Genomic DNA, 20,250 nt, shown 5'->3' with positions numbered 1-20,250 from the left:
TACCGAATCGGTAAATACCGATTCGGTAATGGGGGGAACACATGAAAGGGTGGCAGGGTGTCACATTGACACCCTGTTGCACCCCTGATTCGGCCATGTGTGCACATGTGGCACACATACATGCCCTAAGGGCATGTATGTATGCCACATTGCACACTGCTACGCGCGTAAAAATGCTTAAACACATACATTAATTATTTACCACCAACTATAAGTTGGTGGTAAATACCGACTCTTAAACACACCCACACACTCCCCCTACATCTCGATTTTGGTTTCGGAATTTACCGAATCGGTAAAATTACCGATTCGGAGAAGTTACCGATTCGGTAACATTACCGATTCGGTATTATTACCGAATCGGTAATTTTACCGATTCGGTAAATTCCGAAACCAAAACTTGTCCCCCTACATACCAATAGCCAAAATACCGGTCGGTAACGGTATAATTACCGAAAATCGGCCGTTACCGACCGGTATTTGGCTACCTACATGAGGCCCTAGAACTTTACATGTCACACTACAAGTTACACTGTCCCAATTTATGCACTAATATGGAAAAATTGAGTAAACATCGGAGTAATTGTATCAACTTTGGAGAGATGTAAGCCTAGCTTCTCCCCCTAGTTTAATGTAATGTATTCCCTCTTAACAGACATTTAGAATATATGCAAGGCCACAGGAATTATGCAATTGAGCGGCCATGGTGATTTTCACTCAATTATAGATGTTCCACCTTTGCCACACAATTCATCATCTGCCACACAATATGAAGATTTGAACAAAAAGAATGTTGTTTCTCGCACAGGCGGTTCAAATGTTGTCCCGCAGTGGAAGGTCCTTTGCAAAGCTGAACTGGCCACCTTTCTGTTGCTTATTGTTATATTTGGGTGATAAACTGGTACTAATGAGGTGCAACCAATGGCCAGAGAGTATACCAAGTTTAAAAAGGACAGAATAATGAAGTGAAACTATTACAAAATGCGCCACTTATGCCCCCTTATTTGCCTTTTTGCTGCTTAATTTACTCAACTCTGGCGCATAATTTGGCCCTCGTCTGCCACATAATTTCAATGTCCCTGAATATATGTACATATTAGGATTATTGATTATATTTTTAACCATTCTACTGATATCTAAACTAGGTAAGTTGCTTCTTGCAAAGGGGCTTCATTCAACAATGCCAGATAATTAATGGTCAATTGATGGATGGCTTCCTGTGAGGTTAAACCTTATGCAAATCCTAGGAACGGCCCTGCTGAGCAATATATGAATACGGTGCACCTTCCGTGTTTCATGTCCAGAGGTTGCAGCGCAGGTGTCCTGCATTGTTGCCAAGTCTTGGGCCCTCCCTCTTTCTTGACCAAAAATGTATATGTTATCTCCTACCAAAAGTACGAGCTGAAGGTGTGCTGTTGGTTATTGTCCACTTTTAAGAGCTTTGGATTTTGATCCCTGTAAATTTCTCTGATGCGGGATCGTCTAAACAGTAAATGATGGGTGTAGCCTTGGCTTTCTCTGGGAGTGTACTAAACAAAAGTACAAAGGGTGCGGTTCCGTGCTAAAAATTGACGTTCTGGTGTATTGTAAATTATACAATATAGTCTGACGTAGTCACCAAGCAGAAACTATTTGTTTAAGTCGGGAATACCGAAATATGAGAGAGGGACCCCTGGAAAACAGTTCTCTGAAACTCGTCTGACATATCTACAACTGGCAGCTAAATCCCGAGTGGTCATGGGTACGGTTATTCCTTGGTACTTTGCTGCGCGAAAGTCAACGGGGACTTCTGACCAGAACAGTTTCCCCTTTTTCCGTTAAAGTATCGTGATGTCACCACGACACTGCCGGAGCACAACCGGAAACAAGGGCTCTGTGAAGCAGTGTAAAACCGTTCTTTGGCAGCGCTGGAGACCGTAGAGTAAGACTTATTTACAGCGACGTCACAGAGATACTTCGGCGGCAAAAGGACTCCGACGTCACTCCGAAGCATGAGCACGTTTTGCCAAACTTATGAAATAGTGTGCGGTATTAGTGTGACGTCACACAGTAACTCCAGGGTAAAAGGGAACGAGGGGGCGGAGCGTGACGTAACGAAAAAGTACAGTTTCAGAAACCAATGGAAGGAGTCGGAACGACTCGTGCGGGGCGGAGGCGTTGTGACATCACGGGGAAGGGCTGCGAAGCCGGCAGGGCTGGGCTGGTAAATAAAAGACGCGTGCGGCCGGCCGCAGCCGGGAAGAAGAGGTGCTGGCTGTAGGGCTCCGACCACCTGCCCAGGTGCACCGCGCCGCGGCCGCTGCAGCCAGGTGGGGGACCGCCGCTGCCAGCATCGTCTGTAGGACGCCGGCCCCTGGGCGTCTCCCCCACCACCTCGCCGGCTGCAGCCTGCGAAAATGCTGTTTTGGCACACGCAGCCTGAACACTACAATCAGCACCCGAGTGGCAGCTACCTGCGGTAAGTGCTGCCTGGGTGTGACCCCTCCTGAACCCTAGCTCCGCTGTCCCTTCACTCTGAGTTCTGACCATAGAAGTCGCCCTCAAAGTGAAGTGGCGCCCACACGTTCACCCGCAGTTTCAGTGACCCATGTCTCGACCCACATTATGTACAGTTCCCATCGCTGGCCAGTCTCCCCACCGCCCTCGGGTGTGTCTATTAGCCCCCCCCCCCCCACACCGTTTAGTTTCCACCCACTTCCTCCATCTGTATGTTCCCTTGATCCTCACAGTTGTCTGTGCATGTACACCCACACAAGCCTGCTGTCTACACCGGTCTGGAAATCTAGCCTTTCAATACACCCCCACATTGAACCTCTATCGCAGTGTGGTGTTGTGTAACTCTGACCCATCAGCATTCTCCGTTTTAGATTGCCTTAATCACCCGGCTCTTCAGCAATCTCCCTATGCAGACTGAAGGACACCTTAAGCCCCTTGACATGGATTTAATGACGCGGGCTTCCAGAGGCGTAACGCACAGTTATCCCCCCCCCCCAGTGCTATGCGCGTCCCTCGAGTCTTCCACATGTCACATTTATTCATTGGTCTTGGGCGGAGTTGCCTCCCTGGAGTAGTCGTTTGGCCCAAGACGGGTTGGGGACCCTCTTGCGCCACAAGCTCGTCTCAGGTTACACGGGTCTGCGTTGCGCCCCTGTCTGAGTCCTCACAATGACCTCTTACCTCCTTGGGTAAATATTGACACTATGGATGTGCGCCGCACCTCTCCCCACGACCCCAGCCACGGTACCCTCTCTAGTATTTATGGTAAATAAGCCCCCTCGAGTCAAGCACTGGCCGACAGTGCACAAGCAACCCTCTGAGAAGCCAGTCTTCTGCAGTATATCCCTGGTACAGAAAAGCCCCTTTGCCCTCTTTTGCCCAGGGTCTTAATCCGACCAATTGCTCCTTATTGTAATGCCGGCAGTTCTTTAAGTGGGCTTGTTCTGTCAAGTGGTGGGTAAGTACCCGCACGTCTTCAGTTTGAAAGGGGCACTGCCACCACTCTTCGACACTTGTGCACCCTCTTATTGTAGTTGTATTTGTGTAGCGCTTACTATCCCTGACTAGGCGTTATCGAGGAGTACGTGCAGGGGTGTAACACAGGCTCATGCAGTGCTGGGGCTCCTCAACTTTTCAGGGGACCCTCGTTCCGCCCAAGGCCACTGAAAATCTGAGAGATACGGGAGACTAAGGAGGCCCTCTTCACATTGTCAGGTGGGTCCCATCATTTAGCATTACGCCACTGATTTCGTGCACTTCTACGATTCCATGTCAAGCACTGAATACCGATTATCAGTGACATGTTCCCTTTTGGATTTAGGGATGTTTCTGCTGAAGGAGAACGTTGTGGTGATGATTTTTCTGAAAGTTTTCTTGATATGAAAATGTGTGGAAATCTGTCTGTGCAAGGTTTGCTTTTCCCCCCAGTTCTTATTGTGTGCCTTTCCCCCATTAATCGAGCTTCCTATACTTGCTGTGTAACCAAAATACCCTTTCCCCCACCACGCACACCACTTTCACATTGCTTGGATGCAATGGTACATTTTGTGATGTGCACGTAACAAGACGTGATTATTGCAAATAACTTTCCCCCACTGCTGAGACATAACCAGCACTTTCTGTGACGAGAGTCCCACACTTGGCACGTTACAGTACACCTTCCACTTACAAGTGTAAAATGGGATTTTCGGGCCAACGATACGTACATGCGAGGCTCGGTGATGATGGCAGTAACGCTCCCTGGTACAACCATCGCAGTGTGATTCCATGCTGAATAGGACAGAACAGAATGCATTCTTCAAGGGTTTAAGAAGCCCAATAAATCAAAAACAAAAAGGGTTCGAATTGTGACAACATACCGAAAATACTGAGTAAATTTAGGCCGAAGGATCCCCATTGAATATTTCGCTTGGTGCAGATTTCTGAGTTGGTCGGCAGCGAATCCGGTTACCCCCTTTGAAGTGATAAGAAGAATGGGGGTGGCAGGTGGTGTCCTGCACGGTGCAGTGTTCTGGACATGCCCAGCATTATGGGGGTGGGGGATGGGGGGGTTGTTAGGTGGGGTAGTGATTAAACCGACCATGCACGGTACAGGGTTTGGAGTTGGGGGAGGGCAGTGGCAGTTCCACCTTCTTTAAAAGTTGGTGGGAGCAAAGGGCAGGTGGCACTTCAAGGAGGATAACGCTGGGGCAGTGGGCGTTTCCCTGGAATACAGGGATTCACATTTCGGGGCTGCTGTGTTGACGCGTCACAAGTGTAATGTTTCTGAGATCGGGGCAGTGAGAATTTCAGGCACAGGAACTACAGTTTAGATCCGAGGAGGAGGGCAGTTCTATCATGATTCATCGGTCTGCAAAGGGCAAATTACACGCGCTGGACTACTGAATAACACAATATTAAGTTCTTGGACGGGAAACCAACCGTCGGCGCGCCTGAAATATTTGATGATTAAATTACAGCAATTAGACACTCGTGAGCTGTTCTTTGTAGACCCGTGTGCTGTTAAAGTGACATAGCTGAGACACAGGGCCTATGGAATATCACATCTTCCTTTTAACGTATGTTTAGAAGGAAGGTGCTCATATACATAAGGTTCGTTACAAAGCGTCGTTGGGAAAAGGCTGTCCTTCCAGGAAATATAATTTGCGGATGGTTGTGATGACGGAGGCTGTCGAGTAGGCGGGGGTGGGGCATTACATGTTACTGATGTGCTGTTCCTGTTTATGGACTATTACGGAACAGCCAGCTGTTCTCATCTGACCGCATCGCGAGATGGCGACACAACCTGTTGATACCTAGGTCTTTTTTCGGGCCCTAGCGACTTGCCCGACCTCCGGTTCCTTTCAGTGTCCTATTGCACCTGGTTTGGAGCGCCTCTTTGCGCGTCATAAAGTGCGGCAACGAGGGGCAGTTTGCTTGCTTAGGAGATTCCATTCACGCTTGTGCATTTCAAGTGTGATCATTCTTGGGGAAGTGTCATTTATTGTTAAGATTTGGCGGGAAGTGCCTGGGGACTGCCATCTTTTTTTGAGACCTTGGAGTGGCTTAAAAGGAAGGGGCTGCCTTGCAGATAGTACGGAGATAGCGGAGCGGGTTGAGCCCTCGCTGTAAAGCTTGGCAAATCTGATGGTGACGGCACCATTAAAAAAAATAAAAAATACCTTTGTCCTGGAAGTATCGAGAGGGATGACTCTTACTCTAGTCTCACGATCACAGCAATTGGTTTAGTTTTCTGTAATAATCTTTTAATATTAAAATTTGCTGGCTTGGGGCCGAGGTGCCCCTGGACTCTCGAAGATCGGGCTGCTGGTTACATAGACAGCTTAATCTTCATTTTACTTTTGTTTTTATCCATCAACACCCTGCCTGCCCCTTTCTCACTCACCCTTCCAGATTTTAGGTTCCCCCACTTGGAGATTCTTTTTCATCATTTTCCACTTCCTTCTTTCGCCTTATTGTGTTTTTCGCTCTTGCTGTGGGTCAGAGGTCGATGATGAAAAATAAGTGCCGATCCCCAAAATGAATTCTGGTGGGCCCTGCCTGCAACCGCGGCCCTAAAGACCAAGGTACTGCATCACGGGCCACCAACGATCCGTGCAACAAGAGTTTTCATTTACACACAACCGTTGATTTCCTTCTTACCGCCCTCCAACTAATCCGACAGCTGTCATTCGATTGATGCAAGTTTATACTCATTGATCTTATGCAAATGTTGTGTTCTCCAAATGGAGACTCCCAATGTTACTAAGAACGGAGTTGGTTTTATTGTGACGTGCTTCTATGGAACTTTAACGTCTCCGCAGAGCACCATATTGCGCCAAAAGAGCCAAAACATGAGCACATCATGTCCGCAAAATGTGATCAGTGGACTCTTGGGCTTCTCCTAACCTTCTGGTAATCGTCAGTAACCTCCACTTCACCTCTGGATTAACCACCAATCGAGACTCTATTCACTCAAATGTTTTTTAGACTTTGCCATAAATCAGTTCACTTCTTACTACCATTGATGGTAATGACGAGCCTTCCGATCAGTGGTGGCCACTACACTACTTAAGAAGCCAACAAAAAGCCTCTCCTCCCTATCTATTCTCTTGACTCGAAGCGTGCAATTTTCACCAATTGTCAATCCTACTCTCAACTGGCTTTGTTTTACTCATGTGCTATCATCTGCAATCTGACTTTGAAGCTACTCTTAAGCAAATAATGCACACCAACATCGGGCCTTCCCTCACTCTGCATTTGCTTCACATCATGGTTGGCTTTCCACAGTGGATTGTGCTCCTACATGAGAAGCCCTTCCTGCCTTAGCCCCCCCCCCCCCAGAGAGCAACAGTTGTACAGATCTTCCCCTCAGACGCCTACTTTCTCTTCTGCTGCTGCTGTTTTACGCTCCTCCCAGTAGGTGACCCCTTAGGCCCTGGGTCCTCATATCTTTATCTCTACAAATGATCTCCTTTGCTGATGCAATTTCCTCTTTCAGTTGTTTGTACCCTCATGTGGAAACCCATCTCGATGCTCCTATCACCCTCCCCACCCTTATAATCTTGAATCTCAGACTGCCTGCCAACACTTTTCACTCACCAGGCAGCATATATCTACTTTCATGGCACCATCTACCCTATCTCCCTTTTCTTACATGTGCCTATTTCTCTTCTCCAGCCCTCGACCCTCTCAAACCATCCTGATGGTGTGACTCCTGGCTTCCCCAGCGCAAGAAATCTGTGTGCTAGTCTAGCCAGAATGCATCTGCAGTCACCACTCGTATGTTTCAGATACTATCATTACATTCTACCCTCTCTGCTTTACAGACCACATTCCAATTTTTATAAACTTTCCACTAGCCTTAGTTTAAACTCTCCCCCCCTATATATTTCACAAACGCCTACAACTTATTTTCTCAGCCTTTTAACGTCTCCCCTCTCTTTGAAGCCTTCCATGCGTTCGGGTTCCTCCATGGGAATGCACACTGTAATGAACGGGGTGCAGCTCACTCTAGTCTTGCATTAAGGTGGTCCAAAAAACTACCTGCTGTGCTGACTGGTGGATCACAACGGGTTACGTGTTCCTCAGTCTCTTCCTGGTGGTTGCTCACCATCCTGTCACTTTGATAGATATGTTATATTTTCCCTGATAATGTCACCATTTACACTAAATTATCACCCATCATGTCTCATCACCTGTGTATCTCCTAAACTGATAATTATCCTGTGTATTATACACATTCCTGTGTACATGGATGGTTGGTGAAATGTTCTTGTTCTCTGATAAATACGAAATTCACATACAAGTTCTACTAGATTGTCCAGGGCTGTCTTGCGTAGGCTTTAAACAACATTTATTCGTAATCTGGACTCTATAACTGACAGTTAATTGTTTCTTTCTCCATTTTAAATTCACCATAGTCTCCAATTGGGCACCTTCTTACCCAATCCACTCTACTCAGGAACGAACGTAATCTAGGACCTATTGCTATATTCCATCTCTCCTCCCCCACCCCCTTCCCAAAATCTGAACTGTCGGGTGAGACCAGTATTTTTGTAAATTTAAGTGTACTTGCTCCCAACAGCTGTATGGGTGACACGGGTCATAGCAACATTGCTAAGGGTGTTCAAAATGTGAGTAATTCACATTTACACAATTACATGACATTTCAGAAATTACACAAAACACAAATATGGCATTCTGCACAATGCGTGTCCTCCCATCCCAAACAGATGCAATGATTCAGTTGTGCTGCCCAAAATTGCACCGAAAAACACAAGTGCCGAAAACAGGGGCCGCTCATATTCTGTCTGTCGTGTTATTCTGGTGCTTCCACAATAGGTGTTTTTTTATTCTTTAACCTGAGCAACCTTCAATTACTCCACATGGTGTAATGGACTAATTTTTCACAAAAAAGCGTAATGTGAGCTGCCAGAAATTACACCAATCATGTTAACGTAATTACCAATTTCCAATCCTGAGCAAAATTTCAGTCTGGTTTTCCAGAAAGTACTGAAAACATTTTAGTTCAGCCTCCTATGAGCAGGCTTAAGATGAGTCCGCCATCTTGTTGGAGGCTTCTACTCTGGGCTTAGCTTTACACCCGCAGTAGCTTGAATGTGTTTTTTGGTTGGCTTGGGTGCGGCATTTTGCTGTATGGGAGCACTGCATTGATGATAAAGTAAAGGGGATGTTGAGATTTTCCCGCATTTTACAATGCTTTATGGTGAGTGGTGCAGGTTGTTACAATGCAAGTTTAGAAATATGATAAGTGGCAATATGGGCATTGCGTGGATTCACACAATCCATAGAAGTTACAGCAGAATAAATGGGGGCTCATGCCCCTTTTCTACCATAATTAACAGTATGGATAGACTGACTGTGCTTTGCGCTTACTGCTGAGGTTTGATACTGCAGATCAGGATTTAAGCCCCCCTTCGAGCACCACTACATTCATTACCGCCCACTAGGGCCCGGGGAATTATGCTGCAGGGGAGTACCAAATTACGTGGCAGGGTTAACTAAATAATCCACCAATAAAAGGCAAATTGTGCAATGTGGGGCATTTTTCCGATAGTATTACTTCCTTGTTTTTTATACAGGTTAATACAGTCAAAGGTTTTACCCTATTAGTTCCAATTAAACACCCGAATACAGAAATAAGCAACAAAGGGGATCCATCAACCTTTGCAAAGGACATTTCACTGCACGGCAGCGTATGTCGTTACACGTTTAGTAATTTTTGATACCTTTGAGCTAGAAACAACGTTTTTATTTTTGTTTAATATGCAGCGAGTGATGGAGCAAGTGGCAAATCCTTAGTTATGCGGAAAACACCACAACTGCAAAATGGCATAATTCCAGTGGCCTTGTTCTCCACCAAATAAACCGGGGATATTTGTTTCAGTGATAATAAATAGATAAATAAATAAATCGCATTATTAACATAATGGACCCTGATATGAATTGTAATGCTTAGATGGAATGTTAAATGCAACTTCTAAATCGTTTTGTTGGTGTTGTGCGCTTTGTTTTTTACAAAATGTGTTGGATACACGAAGACTGTATTTTCCGTACTTATGTGTTTTCCATCAGTGACGCGCAGGTGTTGCTATTCTCAGCTTCTTAGAAGGTGCCTCCACCTGCATGGCTGAAGCAAGACCTTATTGAGGCTGGGATATCCAACGTAGGGATCAGTCTGGATCCAAGCTACATTTTAAAATAATCACAAACGTTCTAAAGATTAGAAACGGTGTCTATAATGACCTGAAGGCAGGGGGTTACCCTAACCTGTATGCAAATATTAAATTGTGATCCGGTGCACAGAATTGCTACTCTTTAATCATGATGGATTTTCACTTCCATTTGGCCATAAGGACCCACGCAGCTTAACTAACTGTATTTGATGCTTTGCTCATTGGAGATTTGTTTTTTAAACTTTAAGCGCTAGTTTTTGTTTACACATTGGTGACTCTGGCTGTAGTTTTTGTTTCTCAGTGTGTGTAACATACTAATGTGTAGAATCAAGGAAAGTGGACTAACTTTCTGTTGCCCTATAGTTTCCAGGAGGATATTTGGTGTCTTGCTGGTTGGCTTAAGGAGGTACTTTTTCCCTTCTTAAAAAGTCACATATTTTTGAAATATTTGTCATACCAGTTTTAATAATTATAGCCCAATAGAATGTAACTTGAAAAGTGTACCAGTAGAAGTACACTTAGTTTTATTGATACAGTGGAGAGTTTAATTTCCATGTTATCCCCCTGACACAGTTTAACTTGAAAAAGAACATTGCCTAATACGTCAAAGATGCCATGTCCGAGAAACTAGCTGGTTGCTTACATGACCAATGTTATTGGCATTTTATCTTGCTGATTAGCTTTAAGTAATTGTGCTCTCATTCCTTTTAAAACCCTAAATACTTGTTTGTTACTACTAGAGATAAAAAACAGCATGGTGGGAAGTAAACTGTGTGTTGACCCGCAGAAATGAATGTGCTCTATATTATGGATCCAAACAAAATTCTTGTTGGTTGGTATCATAATAATTCTGTAAACAAGTTTAGGGAACTCTGGCTGACCTACTGTGTTTGGGTGGAGAGCTGCTTCCTCTTGTGGAGTTCATCCTCAAGGTGGCCGACACACCAAATCTGCTCACCCCAAAGAAATGTTTTTCTAGCCTAGCTTTGAAGGGTTGAATCTAGTCCTTTGTCGTCATTGGTGAGCTGGAGAAGCGACAAAGCCTGAACCCAATACATCTAGGAGCAGCTATGTATTGTCCCTGCAAGCTTGAAAACGATCATTTTATACATGGTGATGCGCAGAGTGTAACCTGCCATTTAACTCCCTGCGGTGTGGAGGGCTGTTGCCATTAGGATTATGCAGTTTTGCTGATGCTTTCTCCATATTTATGTATTTGCTGAATTGTTCACATAATCAATCACCTGTGGCATCATAAGCATATATATAAAAAAAAAACACCGCTGCATGTGTTGATGCACGGTGCCTTTCACAAGGGTTCACTTGGCAATTTTCAGTTGCTTATTGTTGTATTTGGGCGTAAAATTGGTAGTAACGAGGTGAAACCTATCCCGGACGGTGTTACACTGTGCAAAAATTACACAATAATAAAGTCATACCTCTACAAAATGTGCAGCATAATTTAGTCACCCTTGCTACATAATCGGAGTGGCCCTGGGTATGACTTTGAGGTGAAACCTCGAATGGGTCAAGGCACCCCTCCAGTCTTAGCGCTTACATAATAGTGACTCTGCAGACGTGCCAACCCATTCACATGAAGGCTTAAAGGGAAACTCGCAAGCGTCCTAAATGTTTGTGACCTTGGTTCTGGCAGTGAGCATTTTTTTACACTACCATTTGGTAAGTGAAGGGAAGTGAAGCACAGGCGAGTGATGATTTCTTCAGGGTCCCACATGGTCTACCAGTGTTTAAGACTACATTAAAACTCCGGTCTTCCATTCCAATCACCGACTTTAGCCACCAGACTACCAGTGCTTAATTTGAGCTGGTGGTTTCTGGTGCTCGGCACCGGCACTTAATTGCCAGCACCTGCACTCATGACAGCTTCCACATGGATGTGCTGTTTGTACAATTTAAAGATGATCAGAAAACAGTTTGTTAATTCAATATACATTAAAAACAACTAGTACCTGCCACTAAAGCCATTCTTAAAGCTTTGGCCGTCTCAAGCAGTCTGAATTGTCAACTTGTGGCAGTGTGGTGGTTAGTAGTTATAAGTACAGTGGCAAACTACGGTGGCCTCTGAAGGAGGGCCCAGGCACTTACTTTTTTTTTTGTGACAAATTAAGGATTGCAGACCACAATAGCCTCAGGAAATCTGTCTGCCTGACATTACTTTTCTGAGAACAAGCTGGGGCGGAGGGTAGTGAAAGCGTTGTATAATGTACAGTAAAGCTTGCTTTAAGCAGTTTGAGGAAGATGATGGATTGGGGACACCAGTTCCAGGGCTTGTTGGAAGCGGATTCAGCCTGCTCTCCTCATTTCACGGTCTAGTTTTCCGAGGCAGCTAACCTCTGTATGAGGTTGCTGGGTGGGTAGAGAGCGAAGGAGTGATCACTGCACGCGACACTCGAATGACATCAATACAATGTGAAGACTTTTTTTCTATTTTTAATAATTTTTTTTCTTTTTTTGATGAGGGTAGTGTACATTTTGGCAGGGCTCCCAGGATGGCCTTGTGAACAGTGATGTCTTTAATGATGAGACTAAATGATACTTTGTAGTTATCTTATTGCTTAAAATAAACTCCTCTTATTGTGCTTGCTTCTTAAATGTCAAAGCAGAAAGAAAGGGTCTGCCTGAAATGCCATGTCACTTAAGCCGTCTTTTAGAAGGTCCTGGGCCCCCCTCCTTTGAATCCCACCTTCCTTGCACCCGGATCCAGCCTGCAAACAGAGGATGTGGCTTTAGGGCCAGAGCTGCTGCCTATAGAATCGGGAAACCAGGTTTGGGTTTTGTCATCAGCTCAATATCCTGTGATTCTGGGCAAATTACGTAATCTCCCCGTGCCTAAAAAACAAGAATGTGATCTTGTGTAATGGAATTGGGGCTCATGTGGAGCACTCCAATACCTTCGGGTCGAGTTCGCGCTAAATTCAACTGCAAATAAAAACTCTCTCATTACCTTGCATGGGTTCACCTACCCTGAAAAACTTTCTCACCAAGCAAGAATAATACAATTCTGTTCACTTCAAAAGTATGGCATCTAAAACCACCCCCTCTCATCCTCTTTGGAAACTGAAAAATTTGAAGTGCTAAACCCTCTATTTGTATTCACTTCGGGAGGTTTGGGAACAATTTTTAGATCTTACAATTGATGTTTGGGTCTAACTGAGTCCTGGGTCTCCTTTGGAGGATTGGTTTAATACATTCATTGGGTGCATTGGGGCCTGAGGTTGTAGTGCAGTCAGTCTTGTGGTGTAATATAGGAGCTGCTCAATCCATACCCTGGACCCCAAAGGCCAAGTTTGCACATACCTTGGATGAGTTTGGGTGGATTTGCTGGAGGCATGGCAGTGGACTACCGTCACAGGCGAAGATTGCAGAAAGCTGAAGGGTCAATTGTGGCCTTAGAGCCCCTGCTAAATCTCCCAAAAAGAGACCCCGTTCTCCAGAGTGCCTCGAGATTCTCGGTCAATATAGCTTGTATAATGCAACCAATGAAGGCTGCTCACGAACAACATATTAAGCCAGATGGCAAGTCATCTGTTGTCTTTCCTGTTGCCCCTTTAGCCTTCTATAGGTGTGAAGTCTGTGGTTACACTATTACATTGCGGCGGAGGTTGTTTAATGCATTCTCTCTGCTCACTTTCTCTATCCTCATGATCAACGTAGCAGAGCATGGCAGGGTTCAGATCTACAAGGACTACTACCTGGTGCCCCCTAGCAGTTTAGGCTGTTTCATACACCATGTTGGGTATTGCCCGCGGTATCTTGAATACAGCGTGTGGAGTAATTTTTGCTGAACTACTTTTTCAGGATCAGCCTGCTCTGACCTCAAGCAGGTGCTGGGACTTTCATCTGTAGTGGGGAGTGTTGCAAAATAGTATAGTGGGATGCTTTAGGGAATGATTAGATCCTTCGAGAGGCGGTTCAAGGGAGCCGTTCCACCACCCACAGCTCCAGATCCTGGGACACAGAACGAGATTGCCGGGACACCCATCTCTTTGGTGACTGGCTTCCAATATCGAGCATGAACTAACAAAGCAATCTTTTTGCACTCCTGTCCTTTGACCAGTTTCACAATCTTTTCTAGAACGGGCTGAGCATTGCACGTTTCTCACTCAGTCCGCCATCATCACAGTATGTTTCAGTATGGATAGTTTCTGATGTCATTTAGTGACGCAGATTTGTGTACGAGTGAGTTGGTGGTTGAAGTGCAGTGAGCAGGAGCATGAATAATGATTTGACAGTGATGACCAAATGGAGATGGTCCAGCAGTGTTTATGCGAAGTGGGATGGCATTTTTGACCTTGAACTACCTATTTCTTGTAGAGGTTTTTAATTGATCCTTTAACCCTGGTATACTTTTGTGGCTTCCATCAAAATGTTTACTTTTTTGAGTACACAGTAATATTTTAATGCCTTGATTTGCTGATGCAGTGCAGCAGATACATTGTCTAAAGGCGATCGCCAGTGGGTTTTTAGCTTGTGGAATACAAGCAGCACCATAAACCCAGAGTTTGCCTTACACTGTCTGCGTTGAGTATGGACACGAAAATTGAGTGGTGACTAGCATCTAGTTCCTTAATGGCACAACAAATTTAAATGTTCTCAGTAGGCTGGAAGTTCCTGCCCAAGGTGCAAACACGGAACGCCTTTAACACACAAATTCTAGGTATTTTTTTGGAGAGTTAGTAGTGCCTGAACCTGCTGACTAACGGATTAAATGTGCACTGTTCACCCGTGGCCTGAAGCTTGCTGTTCTGACGGGATACCTATCACATTTTGTAGTGTATTGTTGCCACTGCTAGAAAATGTACTTAATGTCATCCATAAAGCCAAGCAATGGGTTACACCCATGACATAGGTAGTTGACAATGTTCTGTTCTGTTTATCAATTCAGTTGATGAGTGGTTTATCTGTGGTATCACTAAGACGCAAAAGCTGTTCGTTCAAGGTGAAAAGAGAAAATGATAGACAAACTGCAGCCTATGCACAGCCTGAAAACAAATAGTTTTTAATTTGCACCTAAATAAAGCATAGAACGTTGTGTACACTGTTGTAAGAACTATACACTCTAAACTCAAAATTTCACTTGCTGCTATATGGGCAGTCTTGGCCTTGAATAGTGCACGACACAGTGTAAGCAGAGGCTGTAAATTATGCTGACATCATTAATCAGCAGTAGACGTTAGGAATAGAGATATATTTAAAAAGCCCTGATGAAGTCAGAGATGCGGACGCATCGGATCTGACGAAACGCTTGTTGGCTATATTGTGCGACTTGGAGAAGATTGTAACGTGTAAAGGAATGATGAATAGTGAACTGTGATGAAACTATCTCAGGAATAAACATTGGAGTTGAAAGAAGACGGACTGGACTTTGATTTTATGCACACTGAGTAGTGCTCAGGATAACTTGTCTTTTACAACTATAATGCATCTCTGTATTCTGCACCGCAGGGTCTCAACAGTGTCTTGCAGGACAACTTACACATCTCCCACACCTCTGTTTGAGGTATGTGAGATTATCCGAAGTTATAAAGAGTGTGTCAGTGACCACGGCTGGCTTTCCTTCCATCTCAAAATAAGTGAGCAGGGTTTTTATGACTTTGGTGGGCTGACCAGCATGCGTTTTATATGCTGGACTTTAGCACACAAATGTGGCAATATTCACATAATGGGATCACACAAGGCTTGAAGCAAACATTTACACCCATTTGATCTCAAAGGATGGTAATTTGGAGCATCGTGTGTCTTCATATTCTTTTTCATCTATTTATTAGGAATTTCCCGCTTGTTGATTGTATAGTCATCATTGATCAGCCCAGAACACCTGTAGAGGTTATGTGCACCCTTCAGGCAACCTGCTTTTGTAGTAGAACTTCCCTTATAACGACTGTGTGGGCTCTCTTAAATAAATACATGTGGCTCATCAATAGGAGCTCGATTACCGTGGTCCACATAAGTCTAGCTGCTGTAGTCCTGAAGTCTTTAGTGAGTCTTTTCATAAATGAGCACCTGCTAATTCGTCGTCCATCAGGACCTCGGCTGCTCTTGCCTGTAGGCAAGGAATATAGAAATATATTTTACCATCAGCACCCTACTTTGCTGCTTCCATGGTACATGATCCTGCATTTTCATATCCTTTGGCAACTAAATATTTGTCACCTTCCCTGTTTCTGTGTGATGTCTAGCATTTCTCTCCGGCTGAGTTTGGACATTAAAACACTAGTAGAGGAATTCGGTGACCAAAGTGCTACCATCATAAGCTATGGTGGATGTAAAAGTGTGATAGATTCATTAATGGCGATGCCCATTTAATATCTTGAAGGGTTGTCAATTTTAAAGCTTCAGCATGATAAGTTGGATACTGCATCACTAGATTAGGCGTATAGCAACAAGCTTTAAAATATCAGTTTCAGTTGCTAACATGAAGCAGGCTGGTATAACTGGCTTTTGACACCTACTAGGCATATCCTGGAAAAACTGGTGATTGGAGGTGGTCTTTCAAAAATCCAACAGATGCACCTTAAACCAGATTCTAATTTCTCTCAGCTTGAAAAATCCGTTTACTGGGTAAGGTTGGTACATTATTCACTGCTGATGAACACTTCGAGCAAATAAAGTGCACTTAATTGGACTGAGCTGCATTGCCAGATTTACAATTTATTTATCCCGTCTCCCGATTCAAGAAGCATTTGGTAGACCAACATGACTGTGTGTAGATATTTATTTTACTTTTGGATTTCTGTTGTCGCTTCCTTTTTCTCGGTGCATATTCCAGAATAGTAGATGACATTTTAGCAATCAAAGTGCAAAAGGCAAACATTTTCCTTATTTCATGAAACGTTTTGTAAAGCACTGTCTTGTGAAGGAAGCCACTGCATTGGAAGAAGTAAGGATTTGCTCATGAATGGGATGCATCCCAAAATACTCTGTTACCCCCTCTAATAACAATTGAATCCTACAAACAAGCTGCCATGCTAGTTTAAATGCAGAGAAAGATTGATCGTGTTGAGTGGTATATCTCTGGGTCTTGAAGAGAAGGGGCTTGAGAGAACTGCGCCTTATTAACCCCCTTAAAAATATCTCTGAAGGTCAAAATGCCAATCAGTCAGGAATGTTCATCTTTGGTGGATTTATACAGTCGAGCCTCTTTTCTCTTGGTTTTACCATTTAGTAAGCTGGAAATTAAACAGTTGGGAATATGCGGAATGGGATTTCAAACAGGCCCCTTTATGCAGAAAAAGTGGAAACCTCACATTTCTAGGCAGGTGTCATATGCTATTTATACTTTGCAGTGTTTCCTGCTCATTATTAGCGCTTTGGGATGTGTCTGCGGTAACCAACACACCGTAGAAGGCTTTGCTGTTTAGTTCATGTGCTGCAGTCTACTAGCCTTGTCCATCTTTAATAATTAGAATATCATTATTGCTTTACTTCTTTTAAAGAAAGCAGACATCAATTTTTAAGCTCTTAATTTTACAATGAATCTTTGGATTCGACTTTAGTATCAAAATGGGCAACCGGTTTAGAGAGTAACATTTTAGCCAAACTCTGTCAATGACGGAAATAAGTTGATGCCGACCTGGTACATGTGTTGCACATTCCTTTTTATAGCAATATATTCCTAAACTTGCTATGCCATATTGTAGCAGTCCAACTAGGGTATAGAAATGTGCAGACGTAAGCAAAATAGCCATCAGATTACGGAAAATAAGGGCAATTCAACTCTAGATGAAAGTTCCTTATGAAATGAGCATGGAATGGCAATGTTCGGAATCATATGCTACTGCTTTTGCCTACTTTGTTTATTGACCCTGAATAAATCGAAAAGTCGGAGTAGGGAAAATTATTCCGTCAGAACAGACTCCTTCAAATCTAGGTTTTTGCAGTCAATTCTACTGTTTATATGGGAGAGCAAAATGAGATTTGAGAATGTGCTGCCAGTCTCCTTGTATGTATTACAATGACTTCTTAAATGCTTCTTTAAATGTGAGTAGTCGAGTCTAAATTATTAGAGATTTATAGGGGGCACTGTTCTGCATATGTTTTTGGAGACCTAAGAATATCTTCTAGCAAAAGCATCTTTCTGCTCATTGTCTGGGAAATGAACGTTTTGTGGTTAGATAAAACCTATCCCTGCAAAATAGAGGAAAGTGTACAAATGTTTGGCATTTTAGTAATACATTTAGTGTTTGAGTTCAATATATAGCTCTATGGTAAACTAACTGTAAGCATTCTATTTCAGTGATGTCCTTGCACTGCCAATCTTCAAACAAGAGGAGCCGCCGCTGTCACCTGATCACAGCAAACTGAGCCCTTTCCAATACGTGCTGTGTTCATCAACTTCGCCTGCTGTCAAACTACATGAAGAGACCCTGACCTATCTGAATCAAGGTGAGATGTGTGTGGGGTTGGAACAATCCATCAGATATGTGAAGGGGTAACCAGTTGTATCCGGTTGGATTTGCTGGTCTCAAAATACACAAAAAAGTCAACTGCTGCCTAACATCTAACAGCTTAATTCAAGAAAAATCTGAGATTCGTGTTTGGACAGGAAAGTTTTATCTTACTGGGGAGATAGCCAGGCAAAACGCTTTCACACCTACGTGTGAATGTGTGGTTATTGAACATTTCACTAATAGGTTCCAGCACTGGAGCGCCCTAAAGTTAGGGATTCCGAGGTGGAATAAGGGTTAGAAGCTCCACCTTTATTTCATGGATGTGTATGAAAATTATTTTTTGTCCCTTCTTATTCCCTGTATAACACCCCCACCACCCCCTTCCCAAACCACCGCCCCAGCAATTGCATCTTTTCCTATGATCTGGTTAATGTGTGCTTGGTGGATAATCCATACAATTTAGTGCAAGAGCATGCATGGAAATCCTTTTATTCTTGCTGGCTAAGATTTTTGTGAATCCCTTTAAGAATTAAAATATAACATATCTGTTTTCCATAGATTTCAGGTTTACTAAGTCTCTTGAAAGTATGCCACTCATGGGATCAGAAGCCCCCTGAGTTGTACTGCTTTGAACAACTAAATACATCCCTTTTCCTGATAGTATGCTGCCTGACTTCCCAGGGAGTAAATGGAAAAAAGGCAAGGGATTTATCAGCATCTTAATGATTTCACATCACTCAAATTTCATGTCTCAGCTGGAATAAACTGGTGAAAACTTCACCCAGTAGAAGTGTGTTGTATTACTGTTTAGTGAACACAGCTCTCTCCATCTCTCACCTCTACATTATTGTTAATTTACTCAAAGGCTTCTCGCCCTATAGTACATTTTGTCACCAGGCACAGTGATTTGCTGTTTTTCTTGGTATTACACTAGGGATTGTCATCCTTCCAGCCTCGCCGCTTTGCACTGAATTTACTCAAATCTGCTTGCAACATACCAAGACCAGGGTAACTGCATTACTCTATAAAAATGCTACCATCTTTGACTAGGTGATGTTTATTACCACAGCTCTGGCTAGTGTGTGAATCAGTCTTAAACGTGCATGAGCAATTACTTAATAGCATTGTGCCTATATGACAGAATAAGAAATTGAAACAAAACAAACTCCATAAACCAGCAATTACATGGCTTCATGTCAGAAAAGTAAACTATTGAAAGAGTGCGCACTGATGCAAGCATAGTAAAAGGACCACTTCATGCCCAGTCACAAAATCTAATGGGCATGCAGTTGGAGACAATGTAAACATCTATGAACTAAGCAAACACAAGTAGATGATGGACGGAGCGCTGCAACTTTTCAGAAACTCACCCCCAGTCACAGATCTGGGTTGAATCCAAAATCCTTCTTTAGCTCAATTTGCCACCCCAGTTCAGACCCAGCTAAATGCAACTCCGTCTTGACCCTGTGCCTCATGGGAACAGTCCAGCCCGAACTGCCAAGCCAGGCCTTCCCTGGATCGGAAACGAGCATCTTGGGACACGTTTTGGGGTAACACCCCTCATTTGCCAGGCTAGCTTGAATCCAGTGGCAAAGTGGGCAAGGGACCCACGTCTGGGCATAGCCTGCTTACTTGGAGCAAACAAAGCAAACACAAGGAGATGATGGATGTAGCACTCCAAGTCAGATTTGGGCTGAATCCATCATTGTTCTTTAGCTCACTTCGCCACCCCAGTTCAGACCCAGCTAAGGAAGAGGGTCAAGACTGATTTGCATACGGCTGGGTTTGAACTGGGGTGGCGAAGTGAGCTAAAGAATGATGTTGGATTCAACCCAGCTCTGTGACTGGGGTTGAGTGTCTAAAGTTTCAGCATTCCGTCCATCTCCTTGTGTTTGCAACATCCATGAACTGCCACACCCTTGATGGACTGCCCAACCAAGCAATGCCAAACCATGAACAACATAAAAGCCAATGAATAAATGGGTCTGATTCAAAGCCCAATCTCTGCGCACTTGTACTTTTATGACGACATGATCTTTATTGAAGGCTAACGCTGTCTGTAGCCAGACTCAAAACAAAAAATGTAAAATCCTACCTTTTAGTGAAGGATGAACTTCCATAGTAAAATTAGGTCTGGAAGCTAATCTACGCTGGCTAAGTCTTTT

At 43.8% G+C, this 20,250-nt stretch overlaps 1 protein-coding gene across 2 annotated transcripts in view; it reads left to right on the top strand.

The window, feature by feature from the left end:
• Positions 1-2,236: 2,236 nt before the first annotated feature.
• TFCP2L1 (transcription factor CP2 like 1) overlaps positions 2,237-20,250 on the top strand; it is a 91,179-nt gene continuing 73,165 nt past the window's right edge. For both annotated transcript variants that reach the window (XM_085647273.1, XM_085647272.1), the window contains exons 1-2: positions 2,237-2,458; positions 17,932-18,080. In XM_085647273.1, coding sequence (XP_085503399.1) covers positions 2,397-2,458; positions 17,932-18,080 — 211 coding nt within the window. In that variant the 5' untranslated portion in view covers positions 2,237-2,396. The remainder of the gene's footprint in view (positions 2,459-17,931; positions 18,081-20,250) is intronic.

This window comes from Triturus cristatus, chromosome 3_2, assembly GCF_964204655.1.
Source record: "Triturus cristatus chromosome 3_2, aTriCri1.1, whole genome shotgun sequence".
Taxonomy (NCBI): Eukaryota; Metazoa; Chordata; class Amphibia; order Caudata; family Salamandridae; genus Triturus; species Triturus cristatus.
Note: the sequence above shows the minus strand (reverse complement) of the source record. Positions and strands in the feature narration are given on the sequence as shown.